The sequence below is a fragment of the Dermacentor variabilis genome, chromosome 4 (genome assembly GCF_050947875.1).
Source record: "Dermacentor variabilis isolate Ectoservices chromosome 4, ASM5094787v1, whole genome shotgun sequence".
NCBI lineage: Eukaryota > Metazoa > Arthropoda > Arachnida > Ixodida > Ixodidae > Dermacentor > Dermacentor variabilis.
Window position 1 is genome coordinate 85,137,917 of NC_134571.1, and position 23,729 is coordinate 85,161,645.

A 23,729-nucleotide genomic window follows, 5' to 3' on the forward strand; every position below is an offset into this window, starting at 1 on the left:
GACAGCGAGCGGTCAGTCACGTGCGCCCAACTTAAAACCGGGGTTCGAAAGGTGAGGTGGGTGGGTAGCGCTAGCAGAGCGACTCATCGGCAGCGGCCTTGCGCAACAGCGCCGGCGCGGGGAGGTGGTGGTGCGGCGCGTGGTGCGATGGCAGACGCGCGCTGCCACTGACGACTCCGTTCGCTCTCGAACCGCCACCGTTCTCTCGTGGCCATTTGTCGCGCCTGTCTCCTCCGCGGGTCCCTTCGCCTGGCCGGACGACGCGCCGTTCACTCAGCCGCTGCTGCGCCGACGCGGGCGCGCCAACCCGACTTCGCCGCCACGCAACAGCAGCTCGAATACGAATGCCGTATTTACTCTTGTAAGGCCCGCGCGTCTTCGGGAACTTCGCAGGCGCGTGACTACACACCTGCTGAGCTCGCGCGTGCTACGCCGCGGAATAAGAAAACTTCACTCACTGCATTACTCGTCGCATTGACTGTCGCTATATAGCTGAATGTGTGCCCCTACTCTGGTGCACAGGTTGGTGAGCGACTGCGCTCTGCGGCCGAGTTTCTTTTGCTCCCACACTTCCGAGTTTCGAACAGCGGTGACGCGAGCCTCATTCGAGAAAATACGGTATCTCCCAATGGTCCCCCATGGGTGAGATGAGCTGTCTCCCCGCTTGCGGTTCCCTTTCAAGCAGTGCGCGACACTTTGAAGAAAGTCGCGCGTATTTATCTTCCTCCTCTTCTGAGGGGGCTCGCCGCATATCGTCTGCCATATTTCTTTTTTGCGCCGTTCCCCTCTTTTGGTCCGTTTTATGTGCTTGCGCGGTGACTTACGCCCGAAGCTATGCGCCGAGGTCGAAAGTGGAACGATCTCCGCCAAGGCCCCGCCTGCTCTTGCCTCTCGACCCTGTCGCACGGTGCAACAGCGCGTTGCGTTGCGCTGATATACGACTCGGCCGGTTACGACTCGACCCGACGCCGGCACCGGGACGGTGCGCGTACAGTGGGAGCGAACATCGTCCTGGAGGTTTGCACAACGCGCGGACGAGGCTTTCGCGGAAACAGTTGCCGTTAGAAGTCAGCACTGTAACCTAAGTGTCGGCATTCGGCACGGCTGGTTACCCGGTGATAGAAACACCTTGACGTTGCCTTAAACACGTCCTTTTCTTTACGACCGTTTTGACGTCGGTCTATTTAGAAAACGCGAAACGCCACGCCGTTTCGTTTCAAGAGATACCATGTGGATAGATTCTTCATAAGTGACGACCGGAGAAGCACCGAGCCAACGAAATTTCGACAAGGGGACTTGTGTTTGTCCGGGCATAATTGTTACTGTTTCCAAAATGTCTTACATATTTTATTCTTTAGAAATAAAGCTGCAGAGCCTACCGTAGAAGCAATGGAAAGGCTGGCCCACGGGCCCGGTAGCGACGTCCGCCGAACACGCACCTTGTTGACCCTGCACATTATTGATGTTGAAATATGTACAAGCTTGAGTAATTGAAGCATGGGACAGCCTCATATGTTTAAATTATGGGGTTTTACGCACCAAAACCACTTTATGATTATGAGGCACGCCGTTGTGGGGCACTCCGGAAATTTCGATCACCTGGGGTTCTTTAATGTGCACCCAGATATAAGTGCGCGGGTGTTTTCGCATTTCGCCCCCATCGAAATGCGGCCGCGGTGGCCGGGATTCGATCCCGCGACCTCGTGCTCAGCAGCCCAACACCATAGCCACTGAGTAACCACGGCGGGTCGGGATAGCCTCATATATCTGTGCAGATGATGTTAACGAAAAAGAAACACAATAGTAATAGATTAATTCAGCTATGGGGATATCTCAAGCAATAGGACCACCTGAGACCACCTGTGTGACCAAATAAACAGCTGTTATATAGATATGCAAGTCTACCCATCGCTTTTCCGGTGCTAAAGAAATGAAATACGTGTACTGAACGGTGTGGCGATGAGTTGCCAGGAACCTGCATGGTCCCTTCAAAGCGATCGTATCAACTGAGCCAGGTCGCTGTCACAACCGGCTTCACCACAGGTGTTTTCTCCCTTTTTTATTTTATTTTCTTTCTAATTTTTGTTACGAACATGGCGGCGGCTACGGCGACATCCCCAGTTCTTTTTAACGCCACCAATCATTTATTTTAATTATTGTACTATTATCACATGTGCCAATCAGTTATTATTTTTATACTCGGCAGCCCTACAGCACGCTTCTTTGCACACAGACTCGTAATGCGGAAAAGTAAGATTTCAAGGCGACTTGGCGAGAACGGTTTTCGCTACTTGGCCTCCCTCCTCCCCATCCTGCTAAAATAAAGTTGCTACCACCACCACCTCTCTGACGAAATTTTTTCAGGTGTTTCAATTGTTCCTTATCACTTATAATGCTGCCAATCACCTATATTTACACCATTATAACGATTAAATGTCTTCGCAAATTACGCATATTTGTGCAGTTGCAAGCCATTATACTATTCGTGTGACAGACAGATTTTGCTGGGCTACACTCTAGAGGATGCTTACATAATAAAATTTAAGTATTAGAAAGATAAATTACTGTTCTGCCTTCTTTTGCAGCTTCGACTCTCGGATTCAACGACCGACATGTTTGCTTCGCCTTCCAGGATCGACGATTTCCTTATTGATTCAAGTCAGAATTTATTTTTTATTTCTTTATTTTCTCTTTCAAATCACGCGCGTCTAACCATTTTCTTTTTTCCTGTTGTCGTTCACGTGTTACCTTCATATTTACCTTTTCTCTTAGCGCTTACTTTTCGTCAATGCTAGCTTTTTCTACTGTAGTTCTATGTATATTGTAATTTTGCGTTAACGACCCAACAAAATTGACAAGGACAACCAGGGGTAAAGCCCCAAAACTAAAAGCGCGACCTCTTTTTTCATTTCCTTGAACGAGCGACCAAATGACCACCCGTGGAACACTCGTCTCTTGTGCGTCCGTCTCTCCGAATACCTGCAAAGCATGCCTCCGCCAGCAGGCACTATAATTGCAGACGACCATCTCTAATAGAAACGAAGGGTAAGGTGCGGAGTCGAATCACCCTAAAGTAACAGCGGCCCGGAAACTAGTTCCAAAGTCTCATTCGCATTAGCTTAAGCTGTTAGTTACTACTGCACTTATGTTACGAAACACTTAGTTACACAGACAGTTACTTAGTTACTACAGCGCTTACACTAAAGTAACATATAAAATACGGCGCATTGTGTCTTGTTTAGCTTATCGCTTTTCTCTTTCGTGCTTGGCCAAATGGGAAACCGTCGAACCTGGGACTCTGATACGCTATCGGCTTCAATAAACTGAAGCGCCGTCAAACTATGCCGGATAATACTTGACGTAGCATCCCGGCCACGGCGGCCTCATTTCGATGAGGGCAAAATGCGAAAACACCCGTGTACTTCGATTTAGGTGCACGTTAAGGAAACCGAGGTGGTCAAAATTTCCGGAGTCCCTCACTACGGCGTGCCTCATAATGAGAAAGTGGTTTTGGCACGTAAAACCCCATAATTTAATTTTTTTTTATACTTGACGCAGCAAGACACGTGGAGAAGCTCCGCCCCCCCCCGCCCCCCCCCCCTTCCATGTAACTTTTGCAGCTTGCGCTTCGTGGTCACAGAGTGTCCCCCGAGCGCAGCAACTTCCATCGCGGTGCGAGTCTAACGTCTGCCGCACTCAGTCTGGCAGTTCGCGTTACGCAGAATAAAGTGCAGCTTGCGCGCTTGTGCTGACGGCATGCGCGGGTATGCACGTGGTCAGGCATCGCGCATGACATTCGCTGGCAGTCGAAGTTCGCTATAGCTTTCCCGGATTAAAAAAAAAAAATACGCCATTTATTCAGAACAATCAATGGGCCCACCTGTGCGTGCGCGATGCAATCCATAATTTCACGATCTGGGCTCGTCGGTGTACTAAGGCACAGTGAACGACATCAATTCGGGCCTGCTTGGCAAAGCGTAGGTGTGGGAGGTCGCAAAGGTGCCCGCATCGTTGCGCATAGCTGCACCCGTACACAGTGAGTATCTTCGTGGTTGTACTTATCGTCAGTAACACGAGTCCAATAGTCGGCTCGTACATCGTCGTTCGACGCATATGCTTGAGGGCGTCCGCTGAAATTAACTGATAAAACTTCGGCCCAATAGAAGGGAGGTTCGGCACTGTGTGATATCCGTCACTTCTTTCTTTTTTCCTCGACAGCGATTTTTTCTGGCGCCGAAGACAATATCACGTATTTCAGAGCGCGTCGAATAGCAGTTGACGCCGATTTGGTCGAAGAGGCCATCCCACGCAGGTAATGTATAAGGTGTGGTGTTGTAGGCACTGATGAGCATCAGTGTTTTTGCTCCGCTCACAGAACTGTGCACAGCTGCAGTAAAACTTAACCTTCAGAATAAAGACATCTGTAGAAACTTAAATAAAATATAAAGAAAAGGAAAACATACGCTGTGAGAAGAAAATATTGAATGCTTTGGAAGGAAGACGCATTAAGCCAACGTATCCAAGGCCTCGCAACCAGAAATCTACAGCACGCTCCACGGAGAATAAAAAAAAAAAACTTCGAGGACGCTTAAGCTTCGCCTTCAAGAGTGGAACGCCATAGCGTTATCGCACCCCGTTCGCACCGCCCACTCATTCGCTCGGCATGCTCTTGAGCCACACAAAGACGAAACGTGAGCCTGAGCAAGCGGAAAGAACCAAAGAACTCGGTGTCTCGGAGGGAGAAACGATCTACGCGAGCCAAACGTCGTGATCGGCACGGACAGCTGGGCCGCGACGCGCCATGAAGGCGGACGCGATCATAGAGCTGACGCCTCGATGGGATCGTCTTTAATCTCGCTTGGGAGCACCACGCAGACGCATGACTCTTCGCCAGCAGCACGGCACACAGGGGACGCTTTCCCAAAAAATGTGCTTGAACTGTGTTCGGGTGAAGTACGACGGTGGCGGTACGCGTATATTTTAAAGAGACGGTAAAAGATAGCACCAGACCAGACGGGGCTGGAAAGACACCGCTCGGAACTCTTTTTGTCCTTACTATGCTTAAAAACAGCCATTTCTTCAGAAACCATCAACAATGATTGTCAATGGAAGCGAATAGCCGAACTCTAATCGCTCTAATAAAGGAATGATACGCTTGGAGGCGTACATTTGTTGTACTGAAGTTAGTTCGGTGGCGTTTGTTGTTTGATTGCGTGATTCCGTAGAGACTAGCGCCGTTAACCAGCACAGCTCTAGCGACAGTGTAGGTAGACCGTATATCAGAGCTGTGAGACGTGGCATTCGACGACGAACGCGCCCCGCACCTTTTGCGTCGGTGCAAGTGGCGCAGTCGGGGGGACCTTCTCACTCTCGGTGCCCCAGTCAAGTGCGTGCACCCACTCCCCCTTTCTCGCCACTCCTCCCCACTCCCCTCGGTAAAAGTGGTCGGCGCCCTTTGCTCGAACCTCCGACTAGCAACCTCCGACCACCAACATCTGGCCACCAGCCACCGACCAACGAAGACGGCCGGAAGAGCCTTAAAAAAGCTATTCTCTTTAAAAGGATGACTGACTAGCGGAGTAAATGAATATTCGATCTTCCCTTCTTTCAACATCGCGGCGAAGCCGCGACGCCAACCACGTCAGTATAACGTCCCACAGATTTTTCCGGCATTTTTCAAAACCAACCTCTTCGTTTGAACCGAAAAAAAAAAAGAATGTCTAAATACGAAAGTTGGCAAGTGAGGTTTCATTTATTCATTTTCGAATAAGTTTTCTTTTACCATAAGCTACTGAATATCCCAAGCCAGATGTTTCCATGATCCATCGCGCTAAGCTCGTCGCGGGAGCTTGGAGTATTGCCAGTCAGATTCCATAGCGTATGAAAGATATGCTCTGGATACAAACGACCCGTTTGCCATTTCATAACATGTAATGTTAATCTGGTCTAAGCTAATGTGTCGCGATGTGTACCACCTCAGATTTGACGTACCTATAGGCAATCCAACTACACCCACATGCTTCAGTCGCTTTTGCTGGCAGCAGCTTCCCGCGGGGGAAGTAAGCCGCAGTTTATTAAAAGCGAGCTAATAATTCAGTACTGAAAGGTCTCCATCCGCAGTGTAATAATTCCGTACGCTTTCCACACCATTCTGAAGGAAATTGAACATTTGCAAAAATGTTCTGCGCATGAGCAAAAAAAGATATTTTCCGAGCAAATGTGCTTAAGAATGCTTAAGATGTCGAATTTTGCTGTGTGGAAATATGATCGACGTGCGTCACTGTGTTACTGGTTTTTAGAAGAAATTCTGCACGTCTTAGCAAATTGGTCTTGCAGATGACGTAAGCAATACTCAGCCGAAGAAAACACTTTCGCCAGGAACAACCAGTCTTTATCTTCTAATTAGCCTATAGAGCTTACACTGACAGAGCAAAAGCATCTGATCTATGCGGGGAATCAGCCGGGCGAGAAGCGGTGAAATATCCACGACAGGAATAGTGGGGATATGCCTTATTTTCCAACCAGATATTGTATCTGCAGCGGCAGCACCGAAGAGGGCGCGCACTATTTTGCAAGTCGGCAATTTGTAAGGATTGTGTATTGGGATCATATCGGGGGGGGGGGGGGGGCATGAAACTGGTGCACCGTTTGCGGAACATTTCAGTAACTAGACGAGGAGGAGGACCCACACCGTCCTTCCAGACCACGTCTTTTCATCATGCCGACGATACTCAAACCAAAGAAAGATGTTACTCGAAGCTTTGCTCTGCAAAATTAGGTTAGGATTAATTATACCGGTAATATTATCATTTGGGGCTTCGACAGTAGGCTATAGTCACAGAGCTGTTTGTTGCGCGGTGTTCGTTTTTAAAACTGAAACAAAACGATAACCTTGTTAATTATTTTATAGCTTTATTCTACCTATCAGATCAGCATCCATTTCACTGAAGTTGGTTTTCTCCAAATCCTTTATTAACATTGAATTTATTCTCTCCTTAATCATAACCTCTTTTAAAATGCTCCCCTTAGTCTGACTTCGCACTCGCATACCAGTTTAGTTATTCTTCTCTCCTTAATTAGAACCTCTTTTAAAATGCTCCCCTTAGTCTGACTTCGCACTTGCATACCAGTTTAGTTATTCTTCTCTCCTTAATTAGAACCTCTTTTAAATTGTTCCCTTCAGTTAGTCTGACTGCTCGCTCGCATACCAGTCTATTCTAGTATCTCCTTTTGTCTTTCCTTTTATATGCCGTTTTTCGTCTTTAAATAAGAATTTTCTTGAGATACCTCCTGCCGCCCGTTTCTCGGCCTATCCCCCTTAGTGGGTACGAGCCACAGAAGAAGTCCATCACCATCAACTAATAAGTCGCACTGCCCGACGCCTCGATCACAGAGAGCGGTGTGTCGCTGGGCTGAACCTGCATTCCCATGCTTTACTTTTCTTTTTTACTCCCTGGTTAGTTTCATTCCCAGTGGTCATGCGAGGGAAAACCAAGCGAACAAACACGGGTAATAAAATTTGGCAGTTTCGCGCGAATCCGAAGCATTGAAAGCGATAGCAACGCTCCGTATTGGCGCTGATTTCGTCTCAGAACGCTGGCGGGTCGAGAAGCGTCGCCAGGTGACGTTGCAGGCGTCGCACCTTCATGAGAGCCCAAAACTCTCGTGGCCTGCTGGACCTGAATAAAGTTGATTTCCTTCCTTCGGCGGTGCTCGAGAGATGAGAGCGAAGGAAAACCGTCGGGCGTTGGTTGGCGTTCTAAGGAAAGGATGACATGGATTTATCCCGACGTATACGCCACGGGTTAGCGCAGAGTATGAAGTCTATTTCACTAGAAATGAAATAGACTTCATACTCTGCGCTAACCCTGGCATCATACAAGATGTGGACGTGCTCGGAAAGGTGCGCTGCAGTGACCACAGGATGGTAAGAACTCGAATTAGCCTAGACCTGAGGAGGGAACGGAAGAAACTGGTACATAAGAAGCCGATCAATGAGTTAGCGGTAAGAGGGAAAATAGAGGAATTCCAGATCAAGCTACAGAACAGGTATTCGGCTTTAACTCAGGAAGAGGACCTTAGTGTTGAAGTAATGAACGACAATCTTGTGGGCATCATTAAGGAGTGTGCAATAGAAGTCGGTGGTAACTCCGTTAGACAGGATACCAGCAAACTATCGCAGGAGACGAAAGATCTGATCAAGAAACGCCAATGTATGAAAGCATCTAACCCTACAGCTAGAATAGAACTTGCAGAACTTTCGAAGTTAATCAACAAGCGTAAGACAGCTGACATAAGGAAGTATAATATGGATAGAATTGAACATGCGCTCAGGAACGGAGGAAGCCTAAAAACAGTGAAGAAGAAACTAGGAATTGGCAAGAATCAGATGTATGCGTTAAGAGACAAAGCCGGCAATATCATTACTAATATGGATGAGATAGTTCAAGTGGCTGAGGAGTTCTATAGAGATTTATACAGTACCAGTGGCATCCACGACGATAATGGAAGAGAAAATAGTCTAGAGGAATTCGAAATCCCAAAGGTAACGCCGGAAGAAGTAAAGAAAGCCTTAGGAGATATGCAAAGGGGGAAGGCAGCTGGGGAGGATCAGGTAACAGCAGATTTGTTGAAGGATGGTGGACAGATTGTTCTAGAGAAACTGGCCACCCTGTATACGCAATGCCTCATGACCTCGAGCGTACCGCAATCTTGGAAGAACGCTAACATAATCCTAATCCATAAGAAAGGGGACGCCAAAGACTTGAAAAATTATAGACCGATCAGCTTACTGTCCGTTGCCTACAAAGTATTTACTAAGGTAATTGCAAATAGAATCAGGAACACCTTAGACTTCTGTCAACCAAAGGACCAGGCAGGATTCCGTAAAGGCTACTCAACAATAGACCATATTCACACTATCAATCAAGTGATAGAGAAATGTGCAGAATATAACCAACCCTTATATATAGCTTTCATTGATTACGAGAAAGCGTTTGATTCAGTCGAAACCTCAGCAGTCATGGAGGCATTACGGAATCAGGGTGTAGACGAGCCATATGTAAAAATACTGGAAGATATCTATAGCGGCTCCACAGCCACCGTAGTCCTCCATAAAGCAAGCAACAAAATCCCAATACAGAAAGGCGTCAGGCAGGGAGATACGATATCTCCAATGCTATTCACAGCGTGTTTACAGGAGGTATTCAGAGACCTGGATTGGGAAGAATTGGGGATAAAAGTTAATGGAGAATACCTTAGTAACTTGCGATTCGCTGATGATATTGCCTTGCTTAGTAACTCAGGGGACCAATTGCAATGCATGCTCACTGACCTGGAGAGGCAAAGCAGAAGAGTGGGTCTAAAAATTAATCTGCAGAAAACTAAAGTAATGCTTAACAGTCTCGGGAGAGAACAGCAATTTACAATAGGCAGCGAGGCACTGGAAGTCGTAAGGGAATACATCTACTTAGGGCAGGTAGTGACGGCGGATCCGGATCATGAGACGGAAATAATCAGAAGAATAAGAATGGGCTGGGGTGCGTTTGGCAGGCATTCCCAAATCATGAACAGCAGGTTGCCATTATCCCTCAAGAGAAAAGTATATAATAGCTGTGTCTTACCAGTACTCACCTACGGGGCAGAAACCTGGAGGCTTACTAAAAGGGTTCTACTCAAATTGAGGACGACACAACGAGCTATGGAAAGAAGAATGATAGGTGTAACGTTAAGGGATAAGAAAAGAGCAGATTGGGTGAGGGAACAAACGCGAGTTAATGACATCTTAGTTGAAATCAAGAAAAAGAAATGGGCATGGGCAGGACATGTAATGAGGAGGGAAGATAACCGATGGTCATTAAGGGTTACGGACTGGATCCCAAGGGAAGGGAAGGGTAGCAGGGGGCGGCAGAAAGTTAGGTGGGCGGATGAGATTAAGAAGTTTGCAGGGACGGCATGGCCACAATTAGTACATGACCGGGGTTGTTGGAGAAGCATGGGAGAGGCCTTTGCCCTGCAGTGGGCGTAACCAGGCTGATGATGATGATGATGATGATGATGATACGCCACGGTGTGGTACGCAGACAGCTGCTTTGCAGGAACTGCGCGCAACCAATGGAAACCATAACGCTGCCTTGGCTCAGGCATATCATCATCAGCATTATTATTATTATTATTATTATTATTATTATTATTATTATTATTATTATTATTATTATTAACGCTCACTCTAAAGGCCACCCCCCATACAGCGTTTTTATCGGCGTTGCGTTTCTCGGCGTCGTCGCGCTCGAACGGCGCCAGAGAGAGCGTCCAGCCACACGAGCGACACGTGGACCAACGCTGATTGGTCTGCGCTCATCGAGCCGCTGCCGTCGTCCGCGGCGAGATCTGCTGTGCGCACCGACCTCAGCGTCGACGCCGGGCGACAAAACGACGGGAAAACGCTGAACGTGGCGTGCGGCCTTAAGCGCGTATAACATCACGAGGCCTACGTGGGCGCCCGGTTTCCGTCTGCTTGCAAAATATTTCGCTACCCCACTTCCTTCCCTCATATTGTTTGCATCCATCTGTCTCCCATTATTTGAATATGCTTCAGCGATGTGGCATGGTACGATCGATTCGCATTTTAATTGAGCGTGCGCAGAAAAAAGTTCACTAGTATGTACTACCATCGCTTTCCGACCTCACGCGCCAGTCTGAATAACCATCCTACACTTCCGTCACTTAGCTGCAGACGTAGTCGTACCGACGTCCTCTTTTTATACAAAATCATTCATTAAATTAATGAATAATAATAATAATAATAATAATAATAATAATAATAATAATAATAATAATAATAATAATAATAATAATAATAATAATAATAATAATAATAATAATAATAATAATAATAATCAGCCTGGTTACGCCCACTAGAGGGCGAAGGCCTCTCCCATACTTCTCCAACTACCCCGGTAATGTACTAATTGTGGCCGTGTTGTCCCTGCAAACTTAATCTCATCCGCCCACCTAACTTTCTGCCGCCCCCTGCTACGCTTCCCTTCCCTTGCAATCCAGTCCGTAACTCTTAATGACCATCGGTTATCTTCCCTCCTCATTACATGTCCTGCCCATGCCCATTTCAATTTCTTGATTTCAACTATAAATAAGATGTCATTAACTCGCGTATGTTACCTCACCCAATCTGCTCTTTTCTTATCTCTTAACGTTACACCCATCATTCTTCTTTCCATAGCTCATTGCGTCGTCCTCAATTTAAGTAGAACCCTTTTCGTAAGCCTCCAGGTTTCTGCCCCGTACGTGAGTACTGGTAAGACACAGCTGTTACACACTTTTCTCTTGAGGGATAAAGGCAACCTGCTCTTCATGATCTGAGAATGCCTGCCAAACGCACCCCGGCCCATTCTTATTCTTCTGATTATTTCAGTCTCATGATCCGGGTCCGCGGTCACTACCTGCCCTACCTGCCCTTACCACTTCCAGTGCCTCACTACCTATCATAAACTGCTGTTCTTTTCCGAGACTGTTAGACATTACTTTAGTTTTCTGCAGATTAATTTTTAGACCCACCCTTCTGCTTTGCCTCTCCAGGTCAGCGAGCATGCATTGCAATTGGTCCCCTGAGTTACTAAGCAAGGTAATATCATCCGCGAATCGCAAGTTACTAAGGTATTCTCCATTAACTCTTATCCCCAATTCTCCCCAATCTAGGGAATTAATGCATGCTCGGATCTATACACTAGCCGCTGCTTCACTGCATTTTCCGCAGAAGACTGCAATGCAACATAGGCCCTTCCAAGTTCCTGCCGCTACCAGCGGACACTCGATTCTCCACGGAGTGCAAAATCTTTACAACTGTCATTTTCTCCATTTTGATATCTTTCAAAACGTGTTGTCTCCTTTTTGTTCCAAGCACCGCACTTCCTCTTGAGCCTTCTTTCTAGCTTCCCTACTATCCTGACTTCCCTTTGTTTCCCTCTCCTTCCGTACATAAACCATGTCTCTCAAGTTTGTGTTATTGTTGGATTGTTGATTATTATGTACCTGTTTATCCAGTTTTATTTGTCTATTTTGTTTTTATAATTCTTTTTTATTCCATAACTTTCGTTCAGTTGTTTTACCTTTTTGTGTTCTTGTTTTTCTGTACACCAGTATTTAGACCTCCGGTTGTTCCTGGGCAACTAAAGTAAGGATTGATTGATTGATTGATTGATTGATACTTAATTTAAAACGTTTATACACTTGAAAGAGAGGAAAAGGGAATACAGGACCGGCCTGGCAACTGCCACCAGGAGGGACACAACGCCTGCCTACTCTTCAGAAAGGAGGTATAACTAAACCAGGCAAATCACACATGTAAACCATTCTGGACGTGCTGCCGTAAAGCCGATGTAAGTTTTTGCCGATACTCTATTTCTGTACTGCATGATTCACGATATGTTGGGACCATTGCTGTACCTTCGCGTACGCAAAGGTTTTCGCATTTAACGTGTTACTGTTGAAATCGTCTTTAGAAAAAAAAAAAAGAAGTTTCGCCGATGTAGTAATAAGGACAGGGAACCGAAACTAAGGACACACACGCGCACGCATACAAAAAAAAAGCAAGAAAAAGAGAGAAACGAAGACACGTCTCTTGTATAAGAATTTGCTGTGTTTCTTTTAAGCGTATTTCGAGGCTATCTCCGATTTCCATATTGAAATACACGTGAACCACAGACATGTTCTAATGAGACAACCGCTGAACCGATTTGAAAGAAGCGTTTCACATTTAAAAAAGAATCTGAAATATTAACCTAGGACCTCACGATAGCTTTTTTACAGGAATTGTCAAAACTTGGCAAGCTTAAATAAAATTGAAGCAGAAAGTTTACAAAACCGCAACACTGCACCGAAAACAGACGTAGTATTTGTAAACTGCATCTGTTGAAGCGAACAAATTTGACGTATGAGTTTTGCAGATTACGTAGATATCTGAGATTCATATTTGAGCATTATTACCAGAATTCTGATACCATTTCTTATTATCGCTGAATTACGAATTTGTAAACTTGATGCATCAGTTCTTTTTAATATTGGGGCTTTCAGCAACTTTTGTAGAACTACTGTTAGCCCCAAATTACAACTCTGCTCCAATAGTCAGTAGCTTTTAGCGTTTTTCTTTAAATGCAACACATCTGATCAAATTCGGCGCATTGGACACTGATAGCAATAGTTTTTTCGTTATCTTGTATTTAAGGTAGGAGGTCGCGAGTTGAATCTTTCTTTTAACCCGTCGCGGCGCTCGCATTGCGATAATGATGGAATACAATATCGCTAAGGTTCATCTTGACAGCGGTGAAGCTCATTAGCCTGTGCAAACGCTGACGGCATAAGAGGTTTTAAAGGCTAGCAAAAAAAAAAAATCTCAGTGCACTTCCACTCTGTGAAGAAGGATAACCAGCGAAGCTGTGTATGTGGGCCCCTTAATGGCGAACTGCACCTCCGCCGCGGGTCGGCCCGGTATTGCACTATTTCCGGGATCGGCCCACGTAGGGGGAGCGCTTAAAAGGATACGGAATAAAAAAAAAATTGTCGCCGAAATTTCTGGCTCCCACGACAGCTATCGCACCGAGAGTGACCAAAACAACACTCTTTCTGAGCAGAAATGAGCGAAAAGTAATTATTTTAATTAATATTTCTCAAATCGCCGCACCTAACGGCGTCCTCTGAAGGCTCCGGCAAAACCGGATATCACGTCACACTTGCCTGCCTCACTGCTTCCCGCCCATTGCGAGCGATCGCAAAGCCTCGGGTTGTCATTGAAAAGGCAGCGCCTCAAGCCTGACGCCGTGCCGTCCGTTTTTTCAATGCACTGGCTTTTTTTCGAAGACGCCCAGGCAACAAGACGTCAGAGGCGCGTTTGAAAAGAGAAGGCGAATATTCGTGGCTCTGCTATCGCAAACACCGGAGACCAGCGGAGCAGCGGGAAGGCCAGTAAAGTAGTGCCAAACCGCACACAAGACACACGCGTCCCTACGGCGTCCGCCAAAAGCGTCTACTACGGCGTCCGCGATTCGCGTGGCCAACGCCGTAGTAGACGCCGCGGTTGTCTCCACTCTGATGGAGTGTCACCGGAATGCCGTTCGTTCCGGTCGTTGCCGGTCGTTCAGTAGGCCGCTCATCTAAGTCGGAGTCATAACCTTCGCTCATGCCATCACTCTCACTAGAACTTAGCATTGTGCACGGCGCCACGCAGGGAAAACAAAACTGCGTGCGGCTGGTCAGTTCGCCCGTCGCTACTCAAGGTAGGTGTGACGCCAGATCCGCCGGCTTGTTGTCAGGAGCGCGTGGCGTGTGACCCGGTAGCCGCTCACAGAGCGTCAAAAATTAAGCCATCCGCTCAAAAATAACCCCAGTAATGACTACATACAAGATCAATCATGTCTTAGGAATGCAATCTAGGTGCTTTCGCAATAATCTTGGATTTTTATTCTGTATCGTTTTAAAGCCTGCGTCACCTCCGCCGCGGGTCGGTCCCGCACTGCACTACCTTCGGGATCGGCCCCCGTATGAAAAATTGTTGGTCTATGTCCACGGAGTCGAGATCCGCCAGAACCTAGCAATAAACAGCTTCGCTGTAAAAACTTTTCACATTCGAAATTCGTCATTAATGACCCTGCAGAGTGGGAGCTATAATCGCAGTTTCTCGATACTCCAGCACAGTTTAAATCGCCAGGCTCTGATCTCATTGTAAGAGATGTCGACGATTCTAACGTGCAGTCGGAGGAGCGGACGTCGAGTTCGGTGACCTAATCTTCTGCATTATATAGGTGCGCTCGCATCAGCGCCGTTCCGTTTGTGTGGACGCTGCAGTTGTTAAACAGAGTGCCGGCGTGGCTATAAGAATAACGCATTCGAGCGCCCACTGTCAGTCCGAGAGGGGAATAAATAGGCAAAGAGTCGAGAGTGAGAGCTACCCAAATAAAACACAACCTGCTATTTTGATCTCGCGATCTGGCCGGCAATAAAAAACGCAACTTCCGCCCGTGGAGAACCACACATTGATAAAATCAGCAACGTTCTGTCGCTGAAAAGATTTCTTTCGAAAAGATTGCATAAATAAATTTGTCAATTAGCAATATATTTTATTTATTTATTTATATGCTATAGGCGGCCGACACAGTTGGTCGATTTGGCGCAAGCGCTGAACATCTACAAACAGTTTGACGAGCAATATGACTGCACCGTAGACTATAAGAAGAATCGCGCGATCATTTTAATATTCACCACCGACGAACTATAACCACAACACGAACGCATGGTCGCATTTCTGGAACATGTGATGCAAGCGACTGCAACCAAGGGTACCAGCCGCAGCTGAGCGTAGACTCGGCACGCCTTAAACGAAGTCTGCACGTCGCTTGATGGAAGCATTAAAATGAATCACAAGATAAGAAAGTACACAAACGCCCCAAATAAGGCTGCGAACACGTGCTGCAAACCGCGGTGGTTGCACGAGCGGATCTCGCATTTACTGCGCAATTAATACCGCACATCCCGAACATCGTGCGTCCGCGCAGCAAGCAGGATTCAGCGCTTTACAAATTGCACATCAGCCACCGACTCACGGTCAGGCAGTCGTAGCATAACCGTACAGCGCACATCTTCTGAATGAGAACCAACCCTGCGTGCGAACGAAAACGCACGCGAAAGCCCCGAACGCCTCTCTCACCTTCGCCGTAAGCGTCTTCTTCGCTAGTGGCTCCCATGCATGCACTCGGACGCCGAACGTCGAGGCGAAGAACTGTCGGTCAACACTCGGCGTCGTCGCTGTGGCCGCGTGTCCCGCATAATCAGCGCCGCAGAAGGAAGCACCGGGCGCGCCGCACTCTATGTACTAGCTCACCACGGGGCACTCGATTTGGCGGCGCACCGCAATCTCCGATGCCGCGCGTTTTGCTAGTCGCCGCAGTCACGGCGAGCGTCGAGGTCTCGTCTCAAGGAACGGAGACATATCCGATGTCCCACGGCGCCACTTCGGCTGAAGGCGCAGCGCCGGCTTGTAAGCGGACCAGCGTCGACTCGTCCGGCTGCAGCGAGCAACGTTGCACTGCGATCGGCGCAGTGCGATCCAGAAAGGCGTTCGTCGTGCAGACGCCGCCGCCGCCGCCGAAGACGCAACTGCCGCATGCACCGGGCGTGGACGCTGGCCGAAACGGTGGCGACGGACGGACGCCGCAGGCAGGCGTGGCGTGGCTTGACGCGCTTGTCGTCGACACGGATGGCGTCGTGCGTGGTGCTGCGCTCGGTGGATTCAAATTTGCACGAGCGGTCGCAAGCACGGTGACATGGCGGAGGGGAGACCGCGGCGCGCGGGCAGATCCCGGAGGACCTCGCGCGGGACCGTTCCAGAATAGCCGGGCTCCGCCGACGTAACTGGTTAAAAATAAACGCCGGCGCGGGCCGGCCCGGTGTGTGCTTACTCCGCGCTCTTCCTTTCGGCACCGCCGGGAGCGATCGCTTTCTTTCTTGCTCTTCTTGTTGGCGACTGCGGCCCCGCCATGCTCCCCGAGCAGCCCCGGGCTGCCGACGCCGCTCCAGCGCCGACACCGTGCGAGCGCCCACCGGTGCGATGATCAGCTGGTGGCACCCGCCGCTGGCACGGCCACGGTATATACGCTGCGGCGACTACGCTCGACCTGGGCGGTTATGTCGGTGAGCATCGTAAGTGTGCGTACAGACGCTCCGATGCAAAGAGCCGGGGACATTCCGTCATCGGTCTACCTGATGGAACAGCGATTGTTCAAGGGACGTGTTAGAACAGACGCGCAGAAGGCGGACACGAGGAAAAGGAAACGGGCAACACAAACGGCGTTCCCTCTTCTTGTGTCTGCACGCTTAACTCTTTTTTTTTCTCTCTAACATGAATACCTACAAACTAGCTCAACTTTCGGTCCTTCTACAACCTTTCTTTGAAGGGACACTAACACAGATCGCTGTTGTGTTTGCGACTCCTCGACACTATCGCAATGAAACACTTATGCACTGAATGTCTTACTCGCCGTATGCGCTTGGTTTCGCCATTCGTGCATCTATACAACAATCCAAATGCAAGGCCATTGTTTCGGTTCGAACTTCATACTACACTGCAGTGATTTGCGTTACCATGATAACCTGTGCTCGAAGCTGTCTTTGGTGCCGATACTTCGTTGGGCTGTTGGCTGCCAAAGCGCTGCTGACATTTGCTCCGTGCGTACTTACTGTAGTATACACGGTCGCCGACTTTCGCTTGCAGGAAGATTGAAGACGAGTCTCACTGAAGGCTAGTCCAAGTGAGAACAGTGCCAATTTGGATGACCTGACGGCAATCTTCGACGACTATATGCATTACCTTTACACTTTAACTGTATGTTCAAACTGTATTAGTCAAGCGACAGTGTCACAAACCAACATGCGGCTTCATGCATACCACCTGAATCTAAGTGCGGCAGTTCGGCTTCGGCCGATGTGATACGGAAGTCCTATGCTGCTCTACATGCACGGGGTAAACGCTGGCGCTTATTCCTAACGTATTTTTTAATGCGACGTCTAGAAAAAAGGCTCTACCATGTCTTCCGCAGCGGCCGCAAAGTTAGTCAAAAGACGCTACTTGCTTACCTTATCGACGAGCAAGCCTGTGCATTTAAAGTTGTGTTCGTGCGCTTGTTGGCTGGTATAGGGACAGCACGGTGCTCGTGATATTCTCAGAATGTATTGTGTTTTAAAAGCGATAGCTGAATTGAGAATGGCTTTACCTCGGGAGCGCCTGTCTATACATACATGGGAGTGGAGAATTTGTTTTGTTTCGCATCTGCTGCATCAAACTTGATTAAGCTCGCGCAAAAAAAAAAAAAAAATCTAGTGATTGTAGAAAGCAGAATATCTTATTTAGCCGTAAATCTTTTTTTTATAGTAAACGTTGAATATTACAAAACAAAAATTGCTTGCCAAGCTGACTATAACAACTCAGTAATAAATAGCGAAATCAGAACTCTGTAAATTGCACCTTAAGACATATGAAGCGGACAAAATTGATGCATTATGCGCGATGTTTTTTTTTCTACTTCAAACACTCGGAAAAGAGAAATTTCACAAAAGCTACTCGAATCGAGTCACTACAGATTAATTACCTGCCTAGACGGGCATCATCTGCAAGAACAATCAAAGCTATTCATACACTAAACAAACTGATTAAATCATTAACTATTTAGTTACGAATTTTACGACATGTGTTTATAGTGGAATGTTGAAAAAGGGAAGTCGCAATAAATGTCGAGTTTCATGTCTATACACTTCGAAACGGCCATGTACACCGAAATAACTGGCGTCAAATTATTCGTTAAGTTTACCTGATTACGCACGCAGTGTCTGCGAAACGCGGTTCGCATTGCAACTTCCCCCGCAGGGGCGTCTGCGTCAGCAGGCGCTTGGTGTGTTGCGACACCACGTACCCGAGCACACGAGGGTTGGCCCCTCCCGCGTGTAGCCGTGCGCGGCTTAGCCGTGTCTGGGGAAAGGGGGATCCTGGAGGTTGAGCCGATGCTGGGTGTTTGGACCTTTAAGGCCCCCCGGCGGAGGCAACACACCTCTTCGGCCTCTGCTTCACATAGACGGCACCCCCGGACTGACCCACCCGGGGGAAATCGGTTGTCGCCTTTTCCTGTCTCTCTCTTCTCAAACCTTCGTCTTTATCTCTCACTTTACATCTTTCCTGTCTTCTTCTCTCTTCCATTTACTTCCTTTCTCCACGGCGGCAAGGGTTAACCTTGTGTGGATATCCTACCTTGGGTACACCATATTGGGTTATAGTGATGGCGTACGGCTGGCGTCGTGCAGGCTTGTACACAAGCTCTGCCGCGTCCCCTCGTTGGGCTCCGTGGTGGGCGGTCGGCGCTGTTGCCGAATTTTTATATATTTCCATGGAAACTTCCTTCCCCAAACTTCCTGATCGCCCTCCGAAACGAGGGCGCACCGAAGATGTATTTCAGTTTTTCGGACACCAAATCCAGAATTTTCCCCGGTTCCACGTTATTCACTCTGAAAAGCCAAACAAAGCAGTGCGAAACATTTCACCATTCCTTGTCTCAAAGTCCTTGACTGATGTTTTTGGACCAGGTTACAAGGTGTCCAGGATGGCAAGCGGTGACCTCCTCTTGGAGCTCCGCGACCACAAGCAATATGAGAAACTACAGAAACTAGTGTCATTCGGGGAGACCCACATAACAGTAACGCCACACCGTACAATGAACACCACCCTCGGTGTTGTGTCCGATGATGACCTGCTTGAGCTGACTGAAGCGGAACTCCTGGAGGGCTTCAGTGAGCAAAATGTTATCAATGTTAGAAGAATAAATATGAGGCGAGATGGTAAGGAGATCCAGACGAAGCACTTAATAATCACCTTTTGTTGAAGTGTCCTGCCCGAGTCAATCGAGGCCGGGTACATCAAGCTCCGTGTTAGGCCGTACGTGCCCAACCCACTCCGTTGTTTCAAATGCCAGCGCTTTGTCCACAGCTCGCAGAGCTGCCGAGGCCGCCAGACTTGTGCTAAATGTAGTGCCCACGAACACACATCTGAGGCTTGTGAGAATGCTCTCCACTGTGTAAACTGTGATGGGGAGCACGCCGCGTACTCGCGGTCGTGCCCATCCTGGAAAAAAGAAAAGGAAATTGTAACAGTTAAAGTAAAGGAAAATATAAGTTTCAAGGAGGCACGTAGGCGGGTATCGTACCTGCCCAAGAAAGCCTTTGCCGATGTGGCGCGTCAGGGGGCAGCGTCACAACGGCCTCCGGCGGCTGTCCGACCCACAAACAGTGAGTCGGCAGCTACGCCATCTGCCCCCGCGGCGGTTGTAGCTAGCGCTGCTCCGCCAACCCAGAAGACGGGGCCATCGACCCCGAAGGCGGGTGCAGCCGAGGCTGCCCCAACCTCCGAAGCCCCTTCCAGCGCTGGCAACGGCCAGCGCAGCCAAATCCCTCAGGGAGCCCCATCGACCTCCGGGCTGGTGGGCGCAGGGGTCTTGCCCTCCAAGGCGGGACTCACCCTGAAAACCTCTCGCTCGCAAGAGCACGTGTCCGGAGCCTCACTAGAGGCAATGGACACAACACCCATCCTCAAGGCGCACCAAGCGCCTAAGGAGCGGCGAGGCTCCCTCGAACGCTTCAGAAAGGGCAGAACTCCCGTTACAGGGCCTCGAAAGGGCTCTGTAATTTAATCTCTGTAATTTCCATAATCACTACTTCTGTTTCTGTACACACAGCACTTATTGACCTCCAATATGGATACACAAATAATTCAATGGAACGTCAGAGGCCTTCTTAGAAACCTTGATGACGTGCAGGAACTCATCCACAAACACAATCCAAAAGTGCTGTGTCTACAGGAAACACACTTAAAATCTAAACACACAAATTTCCTGCTACAGTATGTTACGTTTCGCAGAGATCGCGATGATGCTCTCGCATCATCGGGCGGTGTTGCCATTGTTATTCAGAAAGGCATAGCGTGTCAACGTTTGCAGCTACAAACGCCCCTTGAGGCAGTGGCGGTTCGTGCTGTTCTCCTCAACAAACTTATCACTGTCTGCTCGCTCTACATACCCCCCCGTTACAAATTAACTAAACATGAATTTCAGTCCTTCATAGACGAATTGCCAGAACCTTACGTTGTGCTTGGGGATTTCAATGCGCACAGCAGCCTGTGGGGAGACTCTCGTATCGATGCGCGAGGTCGCCTCGTTGAACAGTTCCTTTTTTCGTCCGGTGCGTGTCTGCTGAATAAGAAGACACCCACATATTATTCTCTCGCAAACAGAACATTTTCTTCAATTGACCTCAGCCTAGTTTCCCCTTGTATGCTGTCTGAACTCGAATGGGAAGTCACCAAGAATCCTTACGGAAGCGACCACTTCCACATACTGCTAAAAACACATAAAGAAAAAGAATGTCTACCACAGGCTCCTAGGTGGAAGATCAATACAACCGACTGGGAGAAGTTCTGAAACTTAACTAATAACTCATGGAATGACATGTCTTGTTTAGGAATTGATGCTGCTGTGCAGTATCTCACAGCCTTCATTATAGACATGGCATCTAAATGCATATCAGAAGCACATGGCTTGGCATGTAAACGGCGGGTCCCGTGGTGGAACGAAGACTGCAGGATCGCTCGTAAGAAACAAAACAAAGCGTGGGGGTTGCTACGCGCTTCTCCCACTGCAGAGAATCTAGTCAACTTTAAGCAAGTAAAATCCCAAGGCAGGAGAACCCGCCGACTGGCCAGAAGAGAAAGCTGGCAGAAGTATTTATCGAGCATTAACTCGTTTACAGACGAGGCCAAAGTCTGGAACAGGGTAAATAGAATTAGAGGGCGACAAACATATTCACTCCCTCTGGTAAATACACAAGGCGATACACTGCAAGATCAGGCAGACTCACTTGCGGAGCACTTTCAGAGCGTGTCAAGTTCAAACAATTATTCGCAATCTTTTCTCATATATAAAGAAATAGAAGAACGTAAGCCTTTAACAAGAAAAAGCCGAGAGAATGAGCCTTACAACCGTCCTTTCAGTATTGCCGAATTGAGAGCTGCCTTGAGCGCATGCAAGAGCTCCGCACCAGGATCTGATAGAATCATGTACGAAATGCTGAAAAACTTACACAATGACACGCAAGTGACACTACTTACACTTTTCAACACTATCTGGGACGCAGGGTACCTTCCGACTGCATGGAAAGAAGCCATTGTGATCCCTGTTCTAAAACAAGGCAAAGATCCTTCATCAGTGGCAAGCTACCGCCCGATAGCCCTCACAAGTTGCATGTGTAAGGTATTTGAAAAAATGATAAATCGGCGACTGATCCATTTCCTTGAACAGAACAAAATGCTTGATCCCTATCAGTGTGGCTTCCGAGAAGGGCGCTCCACAACCGACCATCTTGTACGTATTGAAACAAATATCCGGGACGCATTTATACATAAACAGTTCTTCCTCTCGATATTTCTCGATATGGAAAAGGCGTATGACACAACGTGGCGATACGGCATCTTGCGAGACTTATCGGAAATGGGCATTCATGATAATATGCTCAACGTAATAAAAAGCTACTTGTCCAATCGTACCTTCCGGGTGAAAGTTGGCAATGTGCTGTCACGTCCTTTTACACAAGAAACTGGTGTACCCCAGGGAGGCGTGCTCAGTTGCACACTTTTTATTGTTAAGATGACAACGCTTCGTGCTTCCTTACCCCCGGCCATTTTGTATTCCGTCTATGTGGATGACATTCAAATAGGCTTCGAATCCTGTAACCTCGCAGTATGCGAGAGACAGGTACAGCATGGTTTGAACAAGGTGTCAGGGTGGGCAGAGAAAAATGGTTTTAAAATGAATCCTCAAAAGAGTTCTTGTGCGCTGTTCACAAGGAAGAGAGGCCTGGTCCCGGATCCTTGCTTGGAAATGTGTGGACATCAAATACCTGTAAACAAAGAGCACAAATTTCTAGGTGTTATACTCGACAATAAACTTACTTTCGTCCCACACATTAAACATCTTAAAGAAAAGTGTCTGAAAACAATGAACTTAATGAAACCTCTATCCCAGACTACATGGAGTAGTGATAGGAAGTGTTTAATGAACCTATACAAGAGTCTAATTCGGTCTCGATAGGATTATGGTGCCGTTGTGTATAACTCTGCCGCCCCGAGCGCGCTAAAGATGCTAGACCCAGTCCACCATCTGGGAATCCGACTGGCCACTGGCGCTTTCAGAACGAGTCCCATACGAAGTCTATATGTGGAATCAAATGAATGGTCTCTCCACCTACAGAGATCATACATTAGCTTTACATATTTCCTTAAAGTACGCTCCAATCCTGAACATCCATGTTTTCATAACGTTACCGATATGACGTGCGCTACACTTTTCAGCAATCGTCCCTCCATAAGGCAGCCTTTCGCGCTGCGTGTGAAGCAGCTTAGCGATGAAATGCATGTCCCGCTCCTCGAGCATCGCTTAATGCACCTAACCAAGCTCTTACCTCCTTGGGAATGGCAGGTGATACAATGTGACATATCCTTTATAAAAGTTACAAAGCACGCTCCTGAGGCTGAAATCCGAATGCATTTCCTAGAACTCCAGCACAAGCACTCCTGTGCAGAGTTCTACACAGACGCTTCGAAGTCAAATGCCGGGGTATCCTATGCAGCCGTCGGCCCATCGTTTTCGGAATCCGATGTACTGCATCCGGAAACAAGTATCTTTACGGCCGAGGCCTACGCACTACTCTCTGCTGTAAAGCACATAAGAAAATCGAAACTTCCAAAAGCAGCGATCTATACAGACTCTCTCAGCGTCGTGAAGGCCTTAATGTCATTCAGCAAACATAAAAATCCCGTATTTAACGAACTATATTCGGTCTTGTGCAAAGCGTACTCATCTAACCAGAATATCGTAATATGCTGGGTCCCTGGCCATAGGGGAATCGAAGGTAACGTTCTGGCGGACGAGATGGCCACGTCAATCACATTGCAAGCTGTTAACCCTACCTCTGCGGTGCCTGTCACACATCTGAGGCCTTTCTTGCGAAGGAGGCTGCGAGATCACTGGCAACACATGTGGGATGCGGAAACGGATAATAAGCTCCACCTGATAAAACCACAGTTAGGATTTTGGCCGTCTACTACAAAATCGCGCCGAACAGATGTCCTA

At 47.9% G+C, this 23,729-nt stretch overlaps 1 protein-coding gene across 3 annotated transcripts in view; it reads right to left on the bottom strand.

The window, feature by feature from the left end:
* Positions 1-16,632, bottom strand: part of LOC142579467 (rho GTPase-activating protein 6-like) — a 51,631-nt gene extending 34,999 nt beyond the window's left edge. The window contains exons 1-2 of one of the 3 annotated variants that reach the window (XM_075689670.1): positions 15,716-16,631; positions 1,380-1,449 (exon numbers count right to left, since the gene is read on the bottom strand). Coding sequence is in view for 2 of the 3 variants with exons in the window: in XM_075689669.1 (XP_075545784.1) it covers positions 15,716-15,752 (37 nt within the window). In the remaining variant the exon portion in view is untranslated. Of the gene's footprint in view, positions 1-1,379; positions 1,450-15,715 lie in introns of all 3 variants that reach the window. The other 2 variants (XM_075689669.1, XM_075689668.1) reach the window with 2 other exon arrangements.
* Positions 16,633-23,729: the final 7,097 nt, after the last annotated feature.